Source organism: Pleuronectes platessa, chromosome 7, assembly GCF_947347685.1.
Source record: "Pleuronectes platessa chromosome 7, fPlePla1.1, whole genome shotgun sequence".
Classification (NCBI taxonomy): Eukaryota; Metazoa; Chordata; class Actinopteri; order Pleuronectiformes; family Pleuronectidae; genus Pleuronectes; species Pleuronectes platessa.
In genome coordinates this window covers 8089638-8114039 of record NC_070632.1, presented here as the reverse complement: position 1 = coordinate 8114039, position 24402 = coordinate 8089638, and the positions used below count along the sequence as shown (strand labels likewise).

At 43.1% G+C, this 24402-nt stretch overlaps 3 protein-coding genes across 3 annotated transcripts; 2 read left to right on the top strand and 1 right to left on the bottom strand.

Moving 5' to 3' along the window:
* Positions 1 to 328: 328 nt before the first annotated feature.
* Positions 329 to 11846, bottom strand: tmem86a (transmembrane protein 86A). The gene is made up of 3 exons (XM_053426881.1): positions 11709 to 11846; positions 5895 to 6159; positions 329 to 5330 (listed from the first exon to the last, which is right to left on the bottom strand). Exons 1-3 carry the CDS (start codon positions 11727 to 11729, stop codon positions 4903 to 4905), a joined length of 714 nt encoding a protein of 237 aa, XP_053282856.1. The 5' UTR covers positions 11730 to 11846; the 3' UTR covers positions 329 to 4902.
* Positions 11847 to 13378: 1532 nt separating this feature from the next.
* spty2d1 (SPT2 chromatin protein domain containing 1) lies at positions 13379 to 18538 on the top strand. Its single transcript, XM_053427325.1, has 6 exons — positions 13379 to 13904; positions 14220 to 14334; positions 14423 to 16165; positions 17949 to 18108; positions 18198 to 18275; positions 18403 to 18538. The coding sequence occupies exons 1-6, from the start codon at positions 13845 to 13847 to the stop codon at positions 18494 to 18496; spliced, it is 2250 nt and encodes a 749-aa protein (XP_053283300.1). The 5' UTR covers positions 13379 to 13844; the 3' UTR covers positions 18497 to 18538.
* Positions 18539 to 19426: 888 nt separating this feature from the next.
* Positions 19427 to 24398, top strand: uevld (UEV and lactate/malate dehyrogenase domains). The gene is made up of 12 exons (XM_053427326.1): positions 19427 to 19587; positions 20899 to 20983; positions 21090 to 21155; positions 21245 to 21408; positions 21516 to 21657; positions 21734 to 21828; positions 21926 to 22031; positions 22373 to 22543; positions 22625 to 22789; positions 23029 to 23116; positions 23354 to 23477; positions 23619 to 24398. Exons 1-12 carry the CDS (start codon positions 19546 to 19548, stop codon positions 23781 to 23783), a joined length of 1413 nt encoding a protein of 470 aa, XP_053283301.1. The 5' UTR covers positions 19427 to 19545; the 3' UTR covers positions 23784 to 24398.
* The last annotated feature ends 4 nt before the right edge of the window (positions 24399 to 24402 follow it).

Here is a 24402-nt window from a genome sequence, read left to right as displayed (position 1 = left end):
TATTAGATACTTGAAATAATCTAAAAAAAAAAATTATTGTACTGAAACCACATTTAAATGCATTATAGATCGGATCGGTCATAAATATCAGTCCCCTGAACATGCGTCTGTGAAGATCTAAGTATTATCTTAGAAATCAAGGTAAATGTGGAAAAACGCTGTAACTCCCTGGATCTACAGAAACATGAATCGTGTTCTTCACATTCCACATTTTTCCGTAATATGTCCGGTACTTTTTGCTTTATCATATTTACTAACAGACAAACACAGATTAAAACGTTACCTCTTTGGCAGTGGTATTGAATAAATGATCGGAGCACAATATGCGGAAGTTGCATTGCAATTTGCATTTATTTCTCCAATAGATATTCACATTCAGAGCAGTTTCACTACAGCAAAGAAAGTATCTTATCTCTACAATCATGAAAGAAAAAAAAACACAAAGGGAAAATCGAGGACAAGGCAAAATATATCAGAGAATTCAATCTTCTATTATTCATGAAATGAAGTCGAATGATGCATTTTAATGGGACTTCAATCAAAAGCTTTTCTCATAGTGACGGGATAAAAACAACAACACAAGGGCCTTTTTTCTTCAAATAAAATGATAACACTTCTTTTTGTAACACTGAAACAGCAATGAATGCCTTTTAAAGTAAAATGCTGAGTCTCACACGCTTTAATGTGTCACTTTCTTGTGTCTTTAACCCGCTGTCATTTAAATGTCTCGTCTGTTTTACCTCTTGAAGACAGAATAAAGGAAAGATGAGTTTATACTTGAAAGAATACAGTACTTAACAATCATACTAGCTGCTAGTTTATGGGAGAGATCGACTGGCCTCACTCACAGAAGATTGAGAGTAATATCACAAAGAGAAGATCATTATTTGACACGCTTCTCATGAGCTCATACTGATGTTGGAGGACTGTCAGTCATGGTAATAAAAACACCTGTGTGTGCAGAGTGCACGAGTCCATCACTCCAGATGAGACATGCGTAGGAAAGATGTAGAAACATTACAGCTCTATGTTTTTGGATGTCATTAGCTACAGGATAGTGGAAACAGCCCATTAACAGCAAAGGATTTAAAGTTGAAGATCACAAAGACAGAGAGAAAACTTTAAAGCAACACTAAGGAACTTTTTTCCACGTTGAAATAGCAGCTTCAATATTAGTTCGATGGTTCGCTGACTTGGGACAGGGACAGTGGAGAGGCTTCGTTTCCCTCCTCACCCTGAACGTCTGCTCCTGCTCTATGTGACTGTGGGCATGAAGTGTGGAAGTGACTGATAGTCGCCGCTTGAATTGTCAGAATCAGGACCAGCTAGTTCACAAGTAACGCTGAACTTTAGATCAGTCAAAATGACATAGAAGTCTTTAAAAAAACAGTTTATCACCAATATTCAGCAAGAAAACTTTAAAAATAAGAGTAAAAGTCACATAGTGTTGCTTTAAATCAAATTAAAAAGTCCCAACTTCCTAGGAGGACCGAGTGAAACCACTGGCTCTCTCTACTACTGGTTCCAGCTCATCACTTCCTGCTCCGGCCACAGCATGCCGGCCTCCCACAGCTCTCTCAGGTCTCCTTTTGTCTGCGTGCACAAAGCTCAGAACAACAGGGGCTGATAACAAGCTGAGGTGAAGTGATGCGACTGCCGGCCTGCCATATGTGTGTGTGTGGGGGGAGGGGGCAGGACGGCAGCTCATGGGCTGGATGGAAAGGGAGTCTTCCCCCATGTGTCATATTTCACCCCCTCACCTAATTCCAGCTACAGTATCGCTCAACAATAACCTCCTTCCTGAGTGGAAGAGCAAAAACAAAAAGCCTCCTGCACCAACGTGAGGGGACAAAAGCTGGTCTGATACACGAGAGGGCTCTAACGCTCACAGATCCACTCAGGGAAATGAGATCAGTTTTCTCTAAGGCCCTCAGCTTCGGTCGTCTGGGCCCAAAGTCAAATAAGAATAGAAAAACAATGGAGGAGAAACAGAGTGGATTTAAAAAGCCAAATCCTCCACCTCGGCATGATAATCGTCTGGCTCAACGAGCTACCACTCATCATCCATCGCCCTCGGAACAGCAAGCGGACTTTGCAAAGTCATGGAGATTTTCCAATGTGTAAAAATAATCTCAGAAATACTTCGATGTTAAGCCTTTCTTCTGGCTCGTGGCCATTGGACCACAGGAACAAAACCCTGGGGGGGGGGGGGGCTTTATGTGGCAAAGGACAAAGACAGCAGTGCTCACATGAATTGCCCACATAGTCCGACTGCTCTACTCAATCTCCTCATCCCCTCCTGGATTTATAGGCCTGCACTAAATGTTGACGGATCTCATTTCTGCCAATGGAAGTGCATTAGGTGAGAAACGGGCAAGAGCTGCAGCAGTGGAGGGAGTTTCTCTCTCCAAAGTGCTGCATAGAGGGAACTGTTGGGCTTCTCTATAAATCGGGCAATTAATTGATTAGTTGAAATTAGTTCATACCTTTTTTTTGCCATGGAGTTTTGTGACACACTTTGTAACCTGGTTTAGACAAGTGCTTTCCAAATAAAGTTATAATTATCACTGTTGCTCTGCGGCAGTGCTGAGAGGGACAAATGAAAAGACGGAACAGAAGACGAGCGGTCTAACACAGACGGACTGATGCAACACCTCTGATTGACGAAGCAGAAATGTGGCGCTGACAGGCCGAGAGGAGATTGAGGAACTGGGCGGCAAAGCAGCAGATGAGACCAACCACAACGTCTGGCTCTCTCTCCGTCAGACTAAGTGTTGCTTGGAAAAATTTAAATCGATGAGTGTCAACGCCATTATCTGCCTGCAGATCGGTCATGGTGGCTGACATGATGCACAACTACATCTTTGTTTTGTCTTTGTGTGCATATATATGCGGGTGTGTTAGCAACAGCTTCTGAGGTCGTTGACCCTTCAGACAAAAACAAATAATAGGAACCAAATGACACATAACCAAATCAGCTTCTTTTTCGTGCATAATATATAACGTGTATAGGTCCATTTGGAATCATGCAAACAAATCCTGTCACTTTGTTATTTTTTGGTTAGTAGGTAATACTTTAAATGCATTACAGTGCATTTGGAATATGATTAACTTGTTATTAATCTGATAGTGGTATATACTCATAGGATGGACAGGGTCAAGAGGGAGCTATATTTAAATAAAATGAAGAGAACACACTGATGATATCTAGTAGTCTGTGTACTCCATAGATGCTATGATGCTTCACAGCATATCTGGCCTTGAGTTGGTTTTGACTGGTTGTAAAATACACACAGACGCTCAATGAACAGCTAAGACTAAGGTAACAGACACACACATACACACACACATTCATGACAATTATTTACAATATGTAGACGTCTGAAGAAAGAGTTACGGTAAGTTTTCAAATAATAATTAATACACGAAAGGTGAGAGAGGGGAAAATGTGTGAGAGATGAAAGAAAGTATTATAAGCCAGGCTGTCAGGGGGGATTCCCTGAGGTGGATTTTGCCGGATTAAAGCTGATGAAGTGCCCAGTGAGAGAGAATTATTAGGAATAATGAGATAACTATTCCCTCACATGACAAGAATCTATTTTTTCTTTCTGTCAGGCTGAACCCGAGGCGACGTTCATGTTTGTGTGTGGTTCTGTGTGAGTAAATCATGCTGGAAAACACACACACGCAGGTTTGATAAACAAACAGGGACCTGGCCTGTAACCTAGCCCTTTCATTTCAGTCTCAACAACATGGTCCAAAGCCAATGACAACACGGCTCGGCTGAACTCGCTCCGCGGTGAGAACCCTGCGAACTTTGCCATAAGTGAAGCAGCAGGATCTGTAGGTGTCGGGCGTAAAAAGCCTGAAAGACTTCCCACTAAGAGGAGAAGCAGGTGCACTGTACAATGTGTTCATGGTCGGCTATAGCCACGGTGTCTACTGGGTTCTCTCTCTACGACAATGGAGCTTCCATAAACATCCTCCACCTCGTCCAACTTGCACCAGAGCTACAATACGCAGTGGATGCTGCATTCAAGAAAAAACCCTTCCCCTACCTTACTGCCCTATTTAATCTCTCTCGTTCTTCTCCTGCACATCCTAACAGAACAATAATTCATCTGGGTGTAGAAGTGATTAAATAATGGGGTGAACAAAGGCAGTGGGGCTTTCGTTAAGGAAATAGAAGCAGATAATATAACAGGTGTGGATATGCTCCTGACTTTAAGAATAGCACCCTTAATTCAGGGAAACACTTCGGAGACAGAACACGGGCAGTGACGGTAAAATCAAATAAAAATCCCTTTCTAACAAGGTCTCAGGCATCTAAACAAAAGAGAAAAATAGGATTGTTGAATTGCATTATTGGACCACATGTAATAGATGAGTGTGTTGTGATAGGGTTGTGCGGAAAGCGAGGTAAAAGTGTTAATCAAATGAATAAACGCACACACACACACACACATACATACATACGTAAAGTCACTCTCACGCACCGTGAAGGTCCCCATTGACATGCTGCCCTTAAATTTTAAACACAACTGTTAAAAGTAAAGTAATACTCTATATATAGCAGGTTAATATAACTACACTTGTCTCTGTGGTAACTAGTTTTGAGAGACGGCGATCCTACAGCATGAGGAAGCAGGTAGGACTGTTGTCGGGAGAGGCTGAAGTTAATACTACCCAATCTTCTAGTAAGAAGACGGCGTGAGACTAATATACTAGAAGAGCAGTAGGGTGAAAGCCGTGTGAAGGCTGTAGTGGACCAGTTGTGGTGATAACAGCGATGTGGGAGCGCCACACTGAGATGAGGGCTGAGGGTCGGGGATCCGGCAGTGAGATGTGTCCATGATCACTCAGGGCTTGAGGGGGGGATTGGCTGCCAGGGGCCGAGGCACCTCACGATCTCTTCATGGCGACCTTCACGTCCTGGCACTCGACGGCCGACAGCGATATCAGCATCTGTGCGGCGTAATACGTGGCCATGATGATGGCGCGCGAGTGCGGCACGGGGAAGCAGAACTTGTTGACGGCTATGGTGAGGTCAGAGACCATGAAGAGCACGGCGCCGAGGCAGGCGCACAGCTTGGTCCAGGTCCACACGTCGTTGGCCAGCTGCAGGCCGGCCATGGCCCTCCAGCCCATGAAGCCGATCAGGGCGATGTAGACGGCCACGAGGTAGGTGAAGGGGCCGGACAGGTAGGGGTACAGCAGCACGTAGCTCACAGAGGACACAGCACCGATCACCAGGCCGGCGTTTACGTTCACAGGTTTCATCCCAAAGGCAGATGAGTAGAGGATGTGGGTGATGGCAAACATCAGAAGGCCTAGAAGACATAAATTCATTATTTAAATATATATATATACAAAGAGGTGTCCCATCTATCTGCCCATCGTACAATGAAGCCTTGTGCAAAAAGCATGAAGAGGAGCACATTGAGAAACAGACTTGCACCACCACAGGAAGTCATTCAAGTCTGTGGTTATCACACACATACTTCTACATACTTCTATTTGTATGTTTTTCCATTTATCTTAGGTCTGTACATATTTCCATTCTTGGATGAAGCAACTGTTACAAACCCAGTTTTCCCCCGGGGATCAATTAAGTATTTCTAATTCTGATTAAAGCATGAAGCATGAAATCTGATTAAATGGTAAGCAGCTCACATGATTCATATGGAATTACAGGATCCTAACGTGGCTCTAGTGATGTAGTTTGGGGACAGTGTTTTTACTGGTTATGAAAAACTTTGGACTTAGAGTCATTTCTGGGACCTGGGAAAACAGGGATCTAACAACAACAAGTCCAAAAGGGCCAAGACATCAGCAGTCACACGATCAAACAACTCGTAAACAGGAGATGGAGTGTGTGTGAGGTTTCTCCTCACCGTGTTCAAAGTAGCCCTGCTCCTGCCAGATGAGAAAGGCGTCACCCAGAGCAGAGAAGATGAGGCCGGCCAGGATCTTGCGGGCATTGGAGTTAGCCCCTAGGAAGCTGAAGCCGTGCGCCAGCAGAAAGACCCACAGGCAGAAGATGGGCAGACATTTGATCAGGGCGCTGAACCAGGACGGGCTGGAGGTGGGCAGCCACAGGACAAAGTACACGCATGTCGCCTTGAAGAACGGCACCAGCTTAGGGCCTTCACTCTTGACCTGCGGGCAGATTAAATATTGACATTATCAGCCGAGTCAGTTGCATAAGTTATTTTATCACATGAGTCAGAACAACGTGATGTTCTGGAGCCATTAAAATGTGTCCCAGGAAGCAAAAAAACACGTTAACAGTCAGCACTTTGTGGACCTGCTTCATTTAAAGATAACAGCGAGGGTCAAGTACTTCCTTCATTATTTTAGATTAGTCTTCAGGGTTCCTTTGTGTGGTCACGTTGAGGCCAAAGCTAAATTCTGCAGAGCCGGCAAGTAGAAAAGGAAATGCAACAATCCTCAACGCTTCTCCTTTGACTTCGAGTAACCTTTCCTTTTCTTCATCACTCGCTCCCCATGTTGTTTCATTTCTCCTCTATTCCCCTGCTTCAACCTTTTTTCTGTATCTCATGCTCAAGTCTCACATTTCTTCCTCCCAACTGTGAGAGCAGGCATATTGCTCCCTGCCCTAACAGATGAGGCCCAACGGGGTCACATAAAAAAAAACACAAAAATAGAAAAGTTATAAAGATGTCCCAAGAGTTTTTCTTTGGAATGAGTCCACACCTACTGTTCTGAGAATCGCCCTTTAAGGCTTGAAGTGAGTGAGGGTTCACCGAGAGCAGAGATCGCAGGAGGAGAGAAGAGGAGGATATGATAAAAACAGATGAGCGGCAAGATGGTGCAACGGGATCAGGGTTGAAAAGAGCGGCGCTTCTACTTGATTCACCATATTACTATTTATCTGAGCCCATGTAACATCCCTCTCCCCAAATAGTCTGCAGTCAGGTAAAAAAGATGCAAACATGGCATGATGAAACATGGGGAAGTGAAGGTGTGTGTGTGTGTGTGTGTGGGTGTGTGTGTGTGTGTGTGTGTGTGTGTGTGTGTGTGTGTGTGTGTGTGTGTGTGTGTGTGTGTGTGTGTGTGAGCGAGATGGGGTTAACAGCATTCAGATGACAGCTGGATTTAGGAGTGAGTCTGTGCTGGAGGGGAGAAGTGAGACAAAGAAGGAGGTGAAAGAAAAATGAGGGGTCACTCTCGTTCATATGGGTTTGTGCTCCTCTGGAAGGAGAGGAGAGGGGGTTGGGGGGGGGGAGGCCCTTGATTGCACAACTGCTCAATGTGATAGCGAGCCAACATTACTGTACAGGATCAGGAACAGTGTTTGTGTGACCTTAGACCCGCCCCCTGCATGCTGTGCCTGATAGGACTAACACACAGCAGGGACACAATGCTGATTTCACACACAGGTTCACACAAAACCTCACAAACCAAGTGGGATTTAAGAGTTGAGTTAAATTACACTTTCAGCGACCAAGACAAACGTTTACCTACACTCCTGAACTACAGTATAATGACTATTGGAGTTATTAAGATTATATGTGAGTATCTGAAGCCACACCAAAAATGCAGACACTCTTCATAAGCCGTCACCTCCACTCTGATCTGGGCTGAATCTTTTCCTTTATTATTGATCCGAGATGTTGGGAATGTGGGTGGGATGGGAGGGGATGTATAATATCTTCTTTTCTTTTTCTCTCCTTTGGAAAAGTATCTAATGTAAGGGATCAGACTAAATGGAATTACGTGTTAAAAAAAAAGATCTGGGGGTTTGGTTAATGGTTAGGACCAAATGTTAAAGAATGTTTTACCCTGTAGAAGTTATTTCTCAAATGTTTTCAGGTTTGAAAAACGTTACTTTGCTTCTCTATGTTTTAAAGCAGATAATAATCAAATATTTGTAGCTTCCTATAGTTATAAATAACGAGTGAGTCCCACCATTAGTGTCTAATATTAGAAAATACTTTTGCTCTGTTGCTATCATTTCCATTTAAGACAAACTCAGATCCAAGCTGCACTGTAGCCAAGTAAATAATGTGAACTAATGGTCTCTTGTCTCCATGATGTAGTTCGCCTGGTCGTTATAAAAACAAATGGAGACGTAAATAAAGATTAAATCAAGTGGGCTCAGGCTCTTATTTCCATTAAGGTCAAATGCTGTGCCATCAGGACACATCCCTGGCAGCACTCTCTTTTTCCACTCACTGGTGGCTACTTGAACACAGCACACATGAAAACACAACAGAACTCTGTTCCGCAGCCCAGATTCAAGCAAGTGCAACTGTGTTTTCACTGCACAGATAAGGACAATTGATTCGTTAGTGAAGTGCAACACTTTGCCTGAGATCTGCAGACCGAGACTCAGGTGGTTTTAGTGAAAGGCTCAGATGGTGAAGACAGATTCTAAGAGGAAGTTAGAAATTCCCATAGTCGCTGGTCCCATTTATGTAAGTGTCTGACTCATACTTTGCAGAGTCCCTTTCCATTGTTTTCAATAAACATCGTGTATCTAAACAATAACTAGGGCTACGAGAAAGAGACAATCGTATAACAGCCGAAGGAAACAGCTATACAACACAGCATACAAAAGATAATCTTCCTGGAAATCATTAGGGGCCACAGGGTTCAATTTAGTTTCATGTTTAATAAGGGACCTGAATTAAGATAACCACTGGTGTCAGCACTGTTTTTTCTCAAATCACCCATCATCACTGATGTAATTATTCTCCTCTGACACACGGCTCCCTATCCCATTTGAGCTAATCAACTTTTTCCATCAAGAAGGCGTAATTGCCTGCTGGAATTCACAAGCTGGTCGACGGTGGACGTGATGTTATTTCTCTGAGGCTCAGGCCAAGCTTTGCCGTTCATTTTCTCATATCTAACTGAGATAGCGGAGGTCTCGGCTGTAACTGACTCATCGGTTTGTCTGCGCGGAGCCTGAACAGCCCAGCGTGACAAGCCGGCTGTCGCCAACGTTAAAGTACAGAGCGTGCTGCATCGTTTCAAAAGGCAAATCAAATGTATTACTGTTTTCTGAATGAGACATCTGAATTATCATATTATAAATACCGGCTGTTTGCAGATATGCTGTGGCATCTTTAAACACCTGCTCCTGACAGAGTCCCGAAGAATAAATAGTTAAGAAACATACTCATCTCCTTTAATACCCTAAATTTGATACAATTATTGTTTGTTTTTATATGTATTCATCAGACGGTAATGTGTCTACTTGTCTGGGAGTTATGTTACTATTTGTACAACTGGTATGCTTAATTTCATTTTGCTCTGTGCAATTACAATAAAGGTTTTGAATTGAATTGAACTGTTCTAAGTTATTTGAGCCTGAACTCATCTTGTAGCCACAGTCCAGGAAGGAACGAGCAGCTGTCAGCAGCTACAGCTTCTGCACGAAAACAAAACCCTTGCATTGAAGCACAGGGACGACATCAACACAGCCGAGTAATACGCAGGCAGAGTGTCGACACATGATGCACGGAAACACATTAAAACCTATAAGTGTAGTGTACTTAGTTTAGCAGAGGTGAACTGTAATACAAGTACGATCCTCCCGGGGACAGCTGGCATGTGTTATTTCTATGTAGCATCACAAACACAAACACAAACACACACAAACACACACACACACACACACACACACACACACACACACACACACACACACACACACACATCTTCCATCTTACAGCTGCCATAACTCCAAAGATAACTTGAGGTCAGTTTGGGACAACATCAGTACAGTGCAGCACATTTACAATGAATTAATTATTTCCACACAACATTAAACCTTCTGCAAAATGAATCTGCTTTATGGAAATGTTCCTGTTAATAATTGAGTAAGACAGAGTGTGATAAAACACACTGTGGGATCATTGTGTGACAGTCAGATGCCTCTACAAATGTGTGAATAAATCCAGAGAGCAAACCAAAGCCCCCGCTGTACCTCTGGGCTACAAGAGTTCAAAGGAATATCTGCTAGACTGGGACTTAATGTTCTCAGTGGCTCATTCTGCTTCATGTGTAAAAGGCAAAAGTGGAAACATTTGCCTTGAGCACAATAATGTGTTCACCGGATGACATGAAGTGTGGCCGTGTTGATTAAAACCTTAAGAGTTAAAGGATAAACACATGCAGCTGCTTTGTATTTTATAGGATTTAGGATCAAATTCGGCCAATAGGAGCTTTTAACAGACATTTCACTATTTTATTGTCATTCATGTTCACAGATCTTTGTCAATATGAAAATGTTTACTTTCCAGGATAAACAATGCAGAAAATGTATGCATTTATGTTTACATTTCCAGCTTTCAATATTTGGATGTATTTGTGTTTTCTTTCAAATTAGAATAAAGATTATGTTTTAACTGGTAAAATGTCTTTGTACTAAGACTTTAATAACAACTTGCATAATCAGAAATCTGTATCTCTCTTTTGGGGTTATCATCACTTTTATATACTTTTATATATTGTATTTTACACCCAAACAGAGACAGGGTGTGGAGGCACATACCCGACATCCACTGAGGTGTTTCAGTTATTATAAAGAACCTCAGCTATACAAATGATTCCAAATGACGGGTGGATATGTGGAGATGTCTATGCTTTGGAAAGAAAGCGACATGTGTCCGACTACACACTTTTCTACAGGAGTTGTTCTTACCCCTCTACATTCTTTTATGCCTTAATAAGAAGTTAGACAACCAGAGGACTTGCACAGCATCGCCATTGCTCAGGCAACGAGTTTGTGTGGTGAGCCTTTCACCGCACAGTCTCCCTTCCACAGTCACATGGGCCACACATCAGAGTTTACTACAGGCCAGGTTACACCAAACCATCCTTCATGGCCCCTGCACATGGGGAAAAGTGTCACGGCAGAGTAAGAGGACGCCAGGGCAGGATGATTTATTCATGCATATGCTGTGATAAATATTATCTTTACTTTTGTTAAAATGCTCAGTTTCCTGCAGTGGCACTGAATGCATGAGCTACACAAAAGAGAGCATGCTGCAAAAGGGGGGGGGGGGGGGGGGGGGGGGGGACAAGAAAGCCACACATGCACAGCAGCAGCAGCAGGGCCAGTGTTTAGCGCATGCGTTGCCGGAGGCTGCAGGAAAGAGGGGGTAAAAAAAACAGACCAAAAAAGAAGAAAGGGCGGTCACATGACATGTTTTAGAAATGTGTGGAATCGTCTTTTAGTGCATGGAGCAGCGTGACCACATGTCAAGGAAACTGCTGCGTAAGGAAGAGAATAAGATTAAAAAAAAGTTCCTGCTTTGTTGGTTTCCCTGAACACACGCACACACAAAGGCACACACAGGCCCACACACAGATGCTCAGTGTGACACAAAGACACACACACACACACACGCACACATAGAGGAGGCAGACAGTGGTGGGGGTGCATAAGGACACCTGGTTTCAAAAACAACAACACGAGTCTTGTTTACTCGTCATTGAAAGATGATCAAATCCCAGTGAGACGTGCTAACCCATGAATGACGTCGCTAGTAAAACACTGAAAAGCTTCAGTGGGCGACTCACAATCAAAACACAAAATGGTACAGACGCGTTAACAGACAACCACCGACGAAGGGAGAAGTGTTGTTATCCTGAAGCTGAACTAGCAGCCGCTGTTTATTCCTGTGTAATTAACGTGTGGAAACGCTAGGGAAGCTAACAGCTAGCCTACTCACCACGGATACCGGAGAAACCATGTCTCCGTCGGTGCTGTCAGTCGGTGCCGATGCTGATCTGGGTTCGGGTCCCCCCCCTCACCTGTTTGTATCGAGCTGTGTCCGGGGATGCCGATTTGTTTTTGTCCTCTCTCCGGTGGGCGGTGCCACATCCGGCAGACGGCGAGAGTGCAGCCAATGGCGAGGGCAGAGCTTCCGCCGTGAGCCAATCGGAGCGGAGAGTGGCAGTGACAGGGGGCGGGTCGGAGGGGCAAAGGAACGCCGTGATAGGAGGAGCCGGCTTGCTGTTTACATATCGGAGCAGATGGCCTTTATTGACATTTTACTGACATGGCGCTGATTGGGTCCGATCGAGGGTTAGTATTAAATCAAACAAAATCAAATATACTTTATAATACTGGGGAATCTGTTCGTTGGCCAAAGTGCTACAGCAGCAGCAGCATTTAAAAAGTTAATTGTGTCACAATCATAACAAATACGTGCACTATAACGCACAATAAAAGTGAGTTGAATATTGTACCTGCCCTAGAAACACTTAAAAAGATGAAACACTGAAAGGATATCAAATCAATTATACTTAATGGCCCCCATGGGAATTATTTTCTTGGGCCAAAGGGCTACAGCAGCTGCAGAACAGTCCATTGTGTAACAAACAACAAAAAACTCTACACAAGGACATATCGTGTAATCACCCAGAATAATGAAGCACAATAAAGGTGAGCTGAATAATGCACCTACCCTAAAAACACTTAGAAAAGATAAAACATGGAAAGAATAATTAGAATAAAAGATAGTTTGTAGTAATCGGACAGAGATCACCACAAATATTGCTTGTCTGAATTCCCTTCACTTTGAGTGAAGTTTAGATTTGGCATCAAGAGCTCTCAAATGAATAGGCCACAAACACATCAAATCCCTAATGATGGGAACATACAAATATTTATGTTAAAATGTATATTTACAATGAGCCCAAATTGACTTTTCTAACCTAAATTTGTGTCAATATAATCATATTGTATAGGCTTTTACATACAATTCTTCTTTGTAATTTTGAATTCATCATTTCTCTTGTCGTTCTCTCTCTCGTTGGACTTATGTCAATGTTGCTGCTGTATTTTATTTCATTAGTAGGTACATTTTTTTCCCCTCACATTTCTGGTGAAGCTATTTTGTCGATTGCTTCAGACTTACACAACTGATAGTTGGGTAGTAAAAAATGAATTGTGATATTGATGAGGCAATAATGACAAGATTAAAATGGTTCACATCTCTGTGTTCTACATGAGTGCAATGGCCACAATTGTAGCGCCATCGTGTGGTCCACAAGAGTCACACTTAATTTTGCAAGGAGAATAGCAGAAGTTCTTAAAACAAATTCGGTTCAAGAGAAATTTTAAAAAATTAATAAAATAATTATAATAAACAGGAACTCAGCAAAAGTCTAACAGCTAATCTTTGTCACAGGCGATGAGTAAACTATTTTATATGGGATTCATTTTTTAAGTCTTTCTCTTTTTCAGTAGTATTAAGTTTGTAGTCACATGTTAAGTGTTTAAATTGAAGCAGATTTTTAAATAACGAAACCCGTACTTTTTCATCTATCAAGCTCGTTAGAAAAGGTCGGAGTATATTTGACTGTGACAACACCGGAAGTCGTGACTGATGACAGCCTTCCACTTCCTTCATTATCTTCTATCCCTTTAATATGTCGGTCTGTAGTTAGTTCTCTATCAAACCACCAGTGATACTTATGGCGGAGTTTTTACTGTTTTTCCTCCATCGGGCTTAAATACCACGACTCCTCTGATGGGCCTGGGCTCAGCACGAGGTGTAACACCCGCTCAAAGTTCTTCTTTTAGGCTCCTGGGTGGGTTAGTGCCTGTAAACGTTAGGTTAGCTAACTCTCCTAGCATGTGCTAACCCTAAGCTGATAAAGTGAAGGGTCGTCGGCTGCTCGGTTCACGCTTCGTCTTTTCCATGTGTTGTTTATGACCAAGTGTTGTATTGTTTTTCTACATCCACACAAGTACCGGTTGTTACAGCCCTGCACCGGCTGACGTGGTCAGTTAGCCAGCTGCTAACGGTCCAGGCTCCTGCTGTTTGAGACACTTAGCTTTCCTTTACCTGCCGACAAAAATGGATTTCGACAACATATTGGACATCGCCTCGCAGAACCAGGGACTCAGCAACGTAAAGGTATGTTCGTACGAGAGAGGAATCACTGAAGAATGTCAGAAATCTCTAAAATGGAGATTTGTTGTAAAATCTGGAAAAGCACTCGACTGCCAGCTCATCCGTCACCGAGGATCTGAGAATGTGGCTAACTGCTAACCTCCACCCTCGTGACACTGCATGCTAGGTAGTGAAGACGTTATGTAAAGTGTGTCTGCCACGTTAGCATAAAGGATAATTCATGTAATATACTATCCCTCAATAGGTATTTGGGAAATCAAAAATATTAAAGAGAACTGATCCATATTCAATAACCTGTGCCTGTCCCCCTTTCATCAGAAGAGATACAGTTTACAAGCTGGACCACCCAAAAAGGACCCGAGGTCGAGAGGTGTAAATCCGGCTGCTGTGCAGGCGCTTCTGAAGAAGCAACAAGTTGATACCAAAAAGAAAGGTGACAATCTCAACTTTATATTTGATAGACACAATGTCTCCAATCTATGATTAATTCATCCTTTTTAATGTTCTACTTTTCTCCCCAGAAATTAAAATGAAGACAGAGAAGGAGAAACTCAACGCCAAGAGGGTCGAGCTGAAGTCAGACAGGAAAGCGAGAGCGATGGCTTCAAGAACTAAGGACAATTTTAGAGGCTACAATGGCATCCCGATGGTCGAGTTTCCAAAGAAACGACGATCTAAACATGAGATGGAGGACGAGAGATCAACGGATGCCCAAGGATTTAGGAACGACGAGGTTGACCCAGAGGATGAGGATAACTATGAGTATGAACAGACTGATTCGGAGCCAGAGCCTGAGCCAGAGCCGTTGAGACCAGTGAGGCCCACAGGTGTTAGTGGGGGTAGCAGTGGTAGTAGCAGCAAGTCCTCCTCTAAAAAACCCAAGTCTGCTCCACCTCCGTTGAACTTTGCGGACTTACTCAAGTTGGCAGAGAAGAAACAGTTTGAGCCGGTTGATCTCAAAACCAAGTCAGTGAAAAAAGATGATCGATTACGCACAGCTGATGAGATAAGGGAACTAGAGATGGAGCGCAAGGCCAAGAGACCAGAAAAAAACAGAGACCCGTATGAGGAGAGGGAGAGAGATGGCAAGTCTCAATCTAGCTCCAGTTCAACCAGGACAAGCACTTCAGAGAAGGAGCAGAAGAACGGCAAACCGCAAAAGAACTCATTAGAAAAACAAAGTCTGCACTCTGGGTCCGCGAAGAAGTTGCAAAGCGACAGAGGCCACTCGTCTTCTAAGTCCTCTGTAAGAGACCGAGAGAGAGACAGACCCAACACATCCCACAGTGATAGAGACAGATCCAAGACCAGTTCGAGTAGTTCGTCTGGTGCCACAAGCAGTCGAGGTCTTTCAAAAACTTCCTCTCAGGGTTTACCCAAACACGGGGCCCCCAAACCCTCGTCTAGCCACAAATCCAGCACCTCAAGTGACCTTAGCAACAGAAAAGAAAGCTCGTCATCACTTCAAGGAAGAGCTTCAGGGAATCCTGGGACCAGACCTTCTGGTACAGCTTTAACAGGCCAAAAATCTCAACATGGGACCTCCCAGCAGACCAGGCCCAGTCAGGGTAGCTCTATGAAACAGGGAGCGGCAGTCGGAGGCCACAGGTCTGGAAAGGGTGAACCAATAAAGACCGGAATTAATTCGGCAGTAAAATCTAACGGTAATTCAGTGATGAGGAATTCATCAGGCGGCCCTCCTAAGGCAGGGAGCCAACCTCAGCAAAGGCCAGGAGGCACATTCCAGGCAAGAAGTGGTGGCCCACAAGCCAGGCCTGGTGGGAGTGGTGGGCAGGGTTACCCTGGAGGTAATGGATCCAGACCTCCGGGGCCTGGAAGCGGCCGACCTGGTTGTGGCGGACCAGTGCCTGGAAGCGGTCGACCTGGTCCTGGAAGCGGCCGACCTGGTTGTGGCGGACCAGTGCCTGGAAGCGGTCGACCTGGTCCTGGAAGCGGTCGACCTGGTGGTGGGGGACCAGGGCCTGGAAGCGGTCGACCTGGTGGTGGGGGACCAGGGCCTGGAAGCGGTCGACCTGGTAGTGGGGGACCAGGTCCTGGACGTTCGACAGATATGAGGGAATCAGGACCTGGAAGACCCACGTGCACTGTGGTGTCGGAGACCATTTCATCCAAGAATTTTGGTGGACCCAGACCAGGTGTCCCTCCTCAGCCAGGCATGCCACAGAGACCTGGGATGCCACAGAGACCTGGGATGCCACAGAGACCTGGGATGCCACAGAGACCTGGGATGAACAGACCACCAGGTAATACCCGGAGAAACAATAATACTATGATATTACTAAGACATTGATTCAAATTTAAAGGATGTAAGGTCACATGTGAAATACAGACAAAGATTGACTGAGGAAACTGTGCTTTTCTAAGTGTGTTAAAATCAGAGCAATGCAGTTGGTTTGATTAGAGCCGAGGGTCACAGCTTGAAAAACTGTCTTATACACGTCAGCAATTTCCTGCTTCTTCATAATTGGTTGATTGTTGTTACCAGAGCAACTAAACAGAGTATGTATAACTAAAGTATCACAAGGCTTGAGACCCGTACACCATTAAACAATACATGCAGTACATATGTTCATTTCAATATTAGTTTTTATCAAGTAGCTGTTATTACGGAAGGTTTCAAAATCCAGGACATAGCAAAACAGTCCTTTTTCTCTACAGTTAAAACAGGATCAGCTGTTAAGTGTTCAGATTAACACTGTAGCACAGTATTAATCATATTACACAGTCATATTCATGTATAATAAATGGCTGCGGAGATTTTTCAAACCGTCTGAAACAACACAGTCCGCTCTACAGGGCAAAGAGATTGTTTGTCAAAGTGAATGAAGCTTTTCAGCAGCGCTCTGCAGCTTTGACATTACTCCTGGGTCAGAGCACAGCCACGATCGCAACACGGATAAAACAAACATGGTTTCAGACATTGACATTAAACCAAACAAACAAGTGACTCTTGTCAGTAAAATAAAGTGGCAATATAACATGGCAATAGCAGAAATGCAGTAATACCATGTAATAAACCATTTCTAACTACACAGATGTCACCGTACATAAGTGCATTCTTTATAAAGCTATACAAAAACATTTAAAGAATATAACAGTCATAACTCAAGGCAGTTAAACATCCTAGCTTAAGTTTTGTCCTATCTGTATCAGTGTGTCAAGTCTCAGTCTACTCTGTGAATTATTCAAGCAAATGGGGCGTTCATGTTACAAGATCACATCATAATAGTAGTAATAATAATAAATATGGACATTGTCTCACCAACGTTAGTATTTACAGCAGGAGCTCATAGTGCCAGTTAGTCCTGAGGACAGATGTTAGAGGTAGAGTCACTGGTGCACAGAAGTTTGAAGTTGTCCTTCATGAATGAATAGATTTATAAGAGTGTATCTTGCATCAGAGACTTAGGACAGTTCCCACCGTCTGATAAAAAACACGATGATGGATACTGTACACTTTCAGTGATGAATTGAAAAACAAAAGTATTGACAGCATCCAGATGTTAAAGATTTGAAATGGAGCCCGTCTCTATAAACCATCGCTGTAATTCACTTCAGTGAAAGGTAGTTTCCAAATCCTTTTCCCTTTTCTCACTTAATGGGAGATGAGACTTTTTCCTCTACAGGAAACTAAGTTGCCTCCTTAGATTGTGACTTATCTATTTTAAGTAAATTCATCCAGTTTGGCAGTTTCAATGCACCAGCGAGCCACCATTTCAAAAAGTGTTGATTTGAAGAGCAGTGTCAATTTCCTGAACTGTTAAATTATATCATCTCCATAAAATGTAAATTACATGTATTTAAGGACCTGCCAATTTTATAAATATAGAGAGTGACCTATAATGGAATCCTGTGTAATGCCCTTCATCACAGGAAATGATTCAATTTTAAAATGGCCCACTCTACTGTGGTTGAGTCCATCCCAGTATCTTTTTAACATGTATTAAAAAGATACTGGGATTATTCTGTGTGGCAAAAATACTAATCCAGTTCCTCCTATTTTAAATGTGAAATCCTCTCCTCCAGGTACAACGTTGCCACCTATCACATCTGCCTATAAGAGACAATTTGATGACGAGGAAGACGAGTACGACTCAGAAATGGACGATTTTATTGATGACGAAGGCAACGAACCAAACGAAATTTCCAGGCACATAAAGGAGATCTTTGGATATGATCGAAACAAGTACGTGTGGTTTTGACGTATTCTAATATGTCAAATATATATAATTCCAATTCTATTTGAAAAACTAACATTTGCTTTTCACAACTCAGATACAAGGATGAGAGTGACTACGCCCTTAAATTTATGGAGAGCAGCTGGAAAGATATGCAGAAAGAAGAGGCCAGGAGGTAAGAAAATAAAGAGAACCTCACAGTCCCCAACACCACATGTAAACCTTCTGTCCTGAATGTTTATTTACCTGCTTAATGTAATGTTATTTCTTATTCTCTGTATCCCTGTCCCTTGTTTCCTCAGCCTGAAGTTGGCTGTGCTGGAAGATCAGGAGGAGGAGAAAAAAGAGGAAGAGGAGCTGAAAAGGAGAAACGCTAAGAGGCCAAGAAAGATCTGAAGTCCCTGAATAAATGAATTATTAAAAAACCTGTGTATCTGGGACCATGGAGCAATGGGTCTGCCATCTTAACTCACGAAGCCCTGAGATTGTTTACACCCTGGCGTCCATTGCTCTGTGCCGGGTTCTCTCTTGTCCGGACAAAAACCTGAGTGGACGAGTGACATTGCCTCAAGAGGAGAAGAGACAAATTGTATTCAGAGACCACCTGACAGGTTGAAGGTCGGGGGGGGGGGGGGGGGGGGTCCTATTCACAAATCAGTCAACCGTGAGGTTGTTTGGATATAAGGAAAAGTTCTCAAATATTCCCTGTTACATTATTTATTAAGCAGGGTTCATTCCTAAAAGGATCAAAGCTACAAAGAGAGAAATCGATTTTGGAGGTGTGATCTGCTTTTTCCCTAAAGACTGTCAATGGCATTGAATGCCAAGTGGTGATGATTTGCTTTTTTTGAGCAGAACACATCGTGCATATTTTTCCAGGTAAACTTTGTTGGTAAAGTTAATTTGAATATGCAGAAAACCACTGAACGTGTTGTGTGTGTGTTTCTCTTGAAAAAAGGATTTGATCATAAGGAAAATCGCTGCATCGTGGGTTTTATTTAAACGTCTTAAGTTTTACATCAAATGTTAATCTCAGAAATTATATATAAAGAATTTAGATTCTACAGAAAAGGTCACTTTGAGAAAATTGTATTTTTTTAGTTTTCCGAGAAAACAATGAAACATTTCTCCGTATATATAAATATATATAATGTGTTGGATTATTGTTTACGATTACTTTTTAAAGGTCATTGATTTTCCTGAAACAAACTTGATCAGTTTTATTAAAACTGCTAATCCGATGACAGCGGTGACGTCAATATCATTCCGTGTCGTTGCGTGTTTTCGTCCCTCTGGAGCCGCCGTATCTGACGCACAGAGTGGGCGGGATCTGTCTCTTGCCTTAGCTACTCCTTAAAGTTTGCGGAAGTTGTGGGAAGTGAAGTGTCAGGAGGAGAAAACCCTGAGAGACCCGGGCTCGTTGCTTCTGGTTCTGACTCGAATAGATGGACCTCAGCTCGGAGAACATTCTGCGGATCCTCTCGAAGGTAAACGATCAGTCAGAGCTTCACATTTGAGACCGGTGTCGGGTGTAAACAGACTTTACAAAGGAAGCTAGGACATGTTAGCTTCTGTTAGCCTCCATGTAAGTGGCTGAACCGGCTCTGGAAACACGTATCACTTTAAATCAAACTTTAATCACGAGACGAACATTTTTTATTTCATAACACTTCAACAGCTGAATGTAGAGACAACTTCACAACACTGGGCTGTTTATATATGAATATATTAATGTGTTTATTTCATTAATCGACCAAACAAAACAATAAAATCTTGATTGAGAAGGAGCATAAAGAATAATATCTCATAATCTGCTCCTTTTTCATAGGATATTAATTAATAAAGCAAATAATTCAATAAGTTAAAGATTGAAATAGATGTAAAAGTAAACAAAGCCCCTCACATCTCAATTAGTTCCTAAGTTACAATTCATTTGATACCATTCACAGAAGCTTGTTTTATTTTATGGTTTCGTTGTTGAGATTAATTTCTGTAATGAAATTTTCCACCTCTGGTGTTTAAAGTGTCTTTTAAGTTATAATGAGTTTCTCTTTTTTCAAATCTGAGCTTTTTACATAATTTGCAGAATACTGTCATCTACTAGTTTCTGAAATTTAAACATCTTTAACTGAACCGAAACTGGGTTTGATGGATCTGTATATCAACTTCTACTGATGAGTCTTATGGCTCTTATGGCACTTCCCCTAACATCAACACAATACGTGAGATAGGGAACAATCATTGAGTTATACACAATGTACAATGCTTTATCATCTAATGAATCCTTTAATTTGTGTAACAGCTATTGTTCTATAAGATTTAGAGTTCAAATTGTCATCTATCATGACACCTAAAACAAACTTAATAAGACATTATTGCGAATTATCACAATGTTATTTCTTTTAAATTCTAAGATTGACATCTGATTGATGGTTGTGGTTTTAAACACACAATCACTTATCTCATATCAATATGCTATGGATAAAAACTAGGGCTGCACTTAACAGGTATTTTCATTATTGGTTATTTGTGGATTTTATTTTCTTGATTCATCGATTAGTTGATAAAATGTCTCAAACCCCAGAGAAGAGAAAATAGCTCAGCTCATTTCAAAGAGTGAAACAAAGTGGAGCAGTGTAAAACTTCCTGAAGGATCTCCTCAGTCTCTCAGAACATGGACGTTTACAATCACTGAGTCTCATTGATCCACGAGTCCTAAGTTTCTAAATAGAACCTGAATGATTTACTGAAATGTTGAAACTACAGACGCGTCTTTTCCCCTCTCCGCTGATTAACAGTACAAATTCCACGATGTTGCTGTGGAGGAGCTGCAGAAAATCCATCGAATCTACTCTGGGATGAAACCTTCCACCGGCACATACAGTCAGTACCCCCCCCCCCCCCCCCCCCCCCCCCCCCCCCACACCTCTCGTCTCTCATACACATCAGATCTGTATTCGATCTCACTGTTGCTCTGGTAACTTTTCAGCATTCAGTGACGGCACCCAGAAAGATCTCCTGAAACTGGTCGGCAACATCCCTGTCAAGTATGATGGTAAGTCTGACCTCTGACCTCTGACCTCTGAATATGTGACATGTGATGATGATGATGATGATGATGGTGGTGCTGTGTTTATCCCTCAGGCCGCTCCTACAACTTCCCCATTCAGCTGTGGCTCATAGACTCGTTCCCCTTCACTCCTCCCATCTGCCTCCTGAGGCCGACCCACAACATGGTGATCAGAGAGGGCAAGCACGTCGATGCCAAGGGACGGATTCATCTGCCGGGGCTTCACAGCTGGGATCACGTACGGCTCCATGTTCTCTAGAGTCATTTTTTTAAACTCCATGCAGGAGAAATGATGTTCTCGTCAGATTCACCGCTGTGTTTATTTATTGTTTTGCTTGGTAACAGCCCAAGTCGTCCGTGGTGGCTCTTCTGAATGAGATGATCGCCAAGTTCGAGGAGGATCCTCCGCTGTCCTCCAAGAGCACCGGAGAAAACAAAGACCCCCACGAGCTCCTGGCGTTCGTCTCCAACCTCCAGATCAACGATGGTGCTTCACTTGATGCACAGCTTTCTTATTGATGATCAGTTATCACGACTATTCGCTAAAATCGTGTCCATTTCAGGTGGAAGCAGACCTAAAGATCAACAGATCAACAAAGTCTCGGTTATCGGGGGAGGGGATTTAGGCGTGGCTTCTGTGATGAGTATCTTGGCGAAGGTAAATCAACTTTTTTCTATTTTCTCTCGTGTGTTTACATATTTTCTCCGCTTAAAATAAAATGTCAGACTCATGAATTCCTCTGATTCTCACACAGTGTAAAGTGGATAAACTGGTTTTCATTGATGTCGCCGAGAGTTCCACGAAGGGAGGGAGCTCAGACCTAGAGATCTTCAATCTGCCAAAGGTGGAGATTTCCAGAGGTACGTCACCTTCTGCACTGTCACACAGTAACCTGAAACAACATGGATGACAGGTCGTCTTTCAGGTAACTGGATGATTATGAGCTGAGGCCGACTGTCGGGAATGACCCGCCTCTATGACACGATCATTAACTCAAACATGACCAGCTGCTGTTCACTCTCCGGCTCAGATCCTGAGCTTTGACCCGTCACTGATAAGACAGACACAAGCATCCAATAGGGATCAAGTGAGAGTAAACACAGTGTCCATTGCTTGAAACAAAAAAATGCATCAAGCTTCTGCAAGTTCTCTTCTAGGTTAGTTAACTGCCGATGGCTCTCCTCTCCTCTCCTCTCCTCAGATGTCTCGGCCTCCGCAGGCTCCAGAGTCGTGGTGGTGACGGCTAACGCGTGGAGCAGCGACCAATCGTATTTGAGTTTGGTTCAGACCAACGTGGACTTGTACAGAGGAATCATCCCGAACCTGGCACGAGTCAGTCCCAACGCCGTGTTGCTCATCGCCTCCCAGCCAGGTGAGTGACGGTGCCGAGGACTGAGCCCTCTGCTTCTCCACCTTTTTCATTCACTCGTCTCCCTCTCTGCTCCATCTGCAGTGGACATCATGGCCCACGTCGCCTGGAGACAGAGTGGCCTACCCCCGACACGGGTGATCGGCGCAGGGTGCAACCTGGACTCGGAGAGACTTAGTCACATCCTGGATATAAACCTAAATACCCACAAGCAAGCCTGGGTCATAGGGGAACTGTCAGACAACAAAGGTGAGCCAGAGAGAGCCCCATACAAATATTGACTGTCCCGGCGAATGCTCGATCAATGACTTCACCACATCTCCATTCTTCTTTCATTTGTTATCGCCGTCGGCTCCTTTTCTTTGCCTAACCAGAAATGCTGTGTGACCTGCTCCTCGTGTGTGTTCTTTCCACTCGGTGATCTCATACAGGCCACTTACCCAGGTGACGCACTCCACTGAGCTCTGAGAGTGTGTTTTGTCTTCCAGTTGCTGTGATGAGTAACACTGGGCTGAGCTCCAGCGTGCAGCCGGAGATCGCCTCGGGTTCCGGCTCCACCAAACCACTGCTGGACAGGTACGGACACGATTTGAGTTCAAGCTCGAGTAGTAGACGGATTTAGATTGTCACATCTGGTGTTTTGAAGATTTTTTGTGGCTGAGCCAGTGGGATCTGAAGCTGCAGAACCAGGTGCTGTTACTGGAATCTAGTGACTCAGATGGGATGAGAGAATACAAGATGCCTCCTCCTCGATTCACCAGTTTAATTTGGAAGTAAATCATTTTTTCTGATGCACCTTCTTTCTGCCTGTAGAGCGTTCGAGCTCATGAAGAACCGAGGCCAGCGGGCGTGGTCGGCGGGTCTGTCCATCGCTGACATCACAAACAGCGTCTTGACAAATTCAATGAAGGCCCACTCTGTCTCCACGTTGGCTCAGGTATCATTATCAAGTGGTTTAAAAAAAAAAAGAAGCAGCATAAGCACCAGCAACCCTCTGAGGTGAAGCTGGGGTTGTCTCTTTCACTGTTATTGGTTTTCCGTTTCTTACTGCTTCATCTGTGTGTTCTGTTTGCTCAAGGGCTGGGGCGGTATAGGTGCGGAGGTGTTCCTCAGCCTGCCGTGCATCATGGGATCGACCGGCTCCACGCGTCTGGCCGGAGTGTCGCTGGGAAAGGAAGAGGACGAGAAACTCCGAACCAGCATCACGTCCCTTTCTAATCTCATGAGCCAGCTCAGGATGTGATGGTCGTTCTGGGAGGAGCTGCTACTCGCTCAGGAGTCAATGAAGTTCTGTCTGATATATCAATATGTGCAATCTAATAACACTCTGTTTTTATTGTTCTTTGTCTTTGTGTATTAAATGTGGGTTCAAAACTGTTTAGGAATGTACAGAATGTATTTTTGTATTGAAATGTACCAGCACTGAGAGGTGACTCATTTTTATTATTGAAAATTTGGAACTTTACATGAATGTACTGTTGTATATTTTTTTTAAAGCCTTAAATAGATTAGATTTGTGGTTTAAAAATCGTATTTTTGTCTCTAATCACTCAAGTTTTGTATGATAATGTAATTTAAGCCCTAATGAATTGCTATGGAGAAAATGATGGTGTTAGTAAATAAAGTAATGAATAATAAAGCCATACTAATTTGAATGGCCTTACTTGTCACCTAAGTGCTTTTTTCCACATTTAATCACCAGATGAAAAAGCTTTTACAAACGCCATAAATATTTAAACAGGCTTTTCTTTATTAAATTACTGTGTAAAGAGATTCAGCATCTCAAACCCTAAGATATTGACATGAAGGAAAATGACATGATCTTGTTGGTGTACAATAAAATAAGTATCCGACCCCACATG

Coding starts and splice junctions, on each gene's coding strand:
- tmem86a (XM_053426881.1), bottom strand. CDS start 11,729: ATGGTTTCTCCGGTATCCGTG. Junction 6,160..11,708: donor TGGTTTCTCCGGTATCCGTG/GTGAGTAGGCTA, acceptor ATCTGCCCGCAG/GTCAAGAGTGAAGGCCCTAA. Junction 5,331..5,894: donor GCAGGGCTACTTTGAACACG/GTGAGGAGAAAC, acceptor TATGTCTTCTAG/GCCTTCTGATGTTTGCCATC.
- spty2d1 (XM_053427325.1), top strand. CDS start 13,845: ATGGATTTCGACAACATATTGGACATCGCCTCGCAGAACCAGGGACTC. Junction 13,905..14,219: donor AGGGACTCAGCAACGTAAAG/GTATGTTCGTAC, acceptor CCCTTTCATCAG/AAGAGATACAGTTTACAAGC. Junction 18,276..18,402: donor CAGAAAGAAGAGGCCAGGAG/GTAAGAAAATAA, acceptor TTGTTTCCTCAG/CCTGAAGTTGGCTGTGCTGG.
- uevld (XM_053427326.1), top strand. CDS start 19,546: ATGGACCTCAGCTCGGAGAACATTCTGCGGATCCTCTCGAAG. Junction 21,829..21,925: donor TGATGAGTATCTTGGCGAAG/GTAAATCAACTT, acceptor ATTCTCACACAG/TGTAAAGTGGATAAACTGGT. Junction 22,544..22,624: donor GCTCATCGCCTCCCAGCCAG/GTGAGTGACGGT, acceptor CTCCATCTGCAG/TGGACATCATGGCCCACGTC.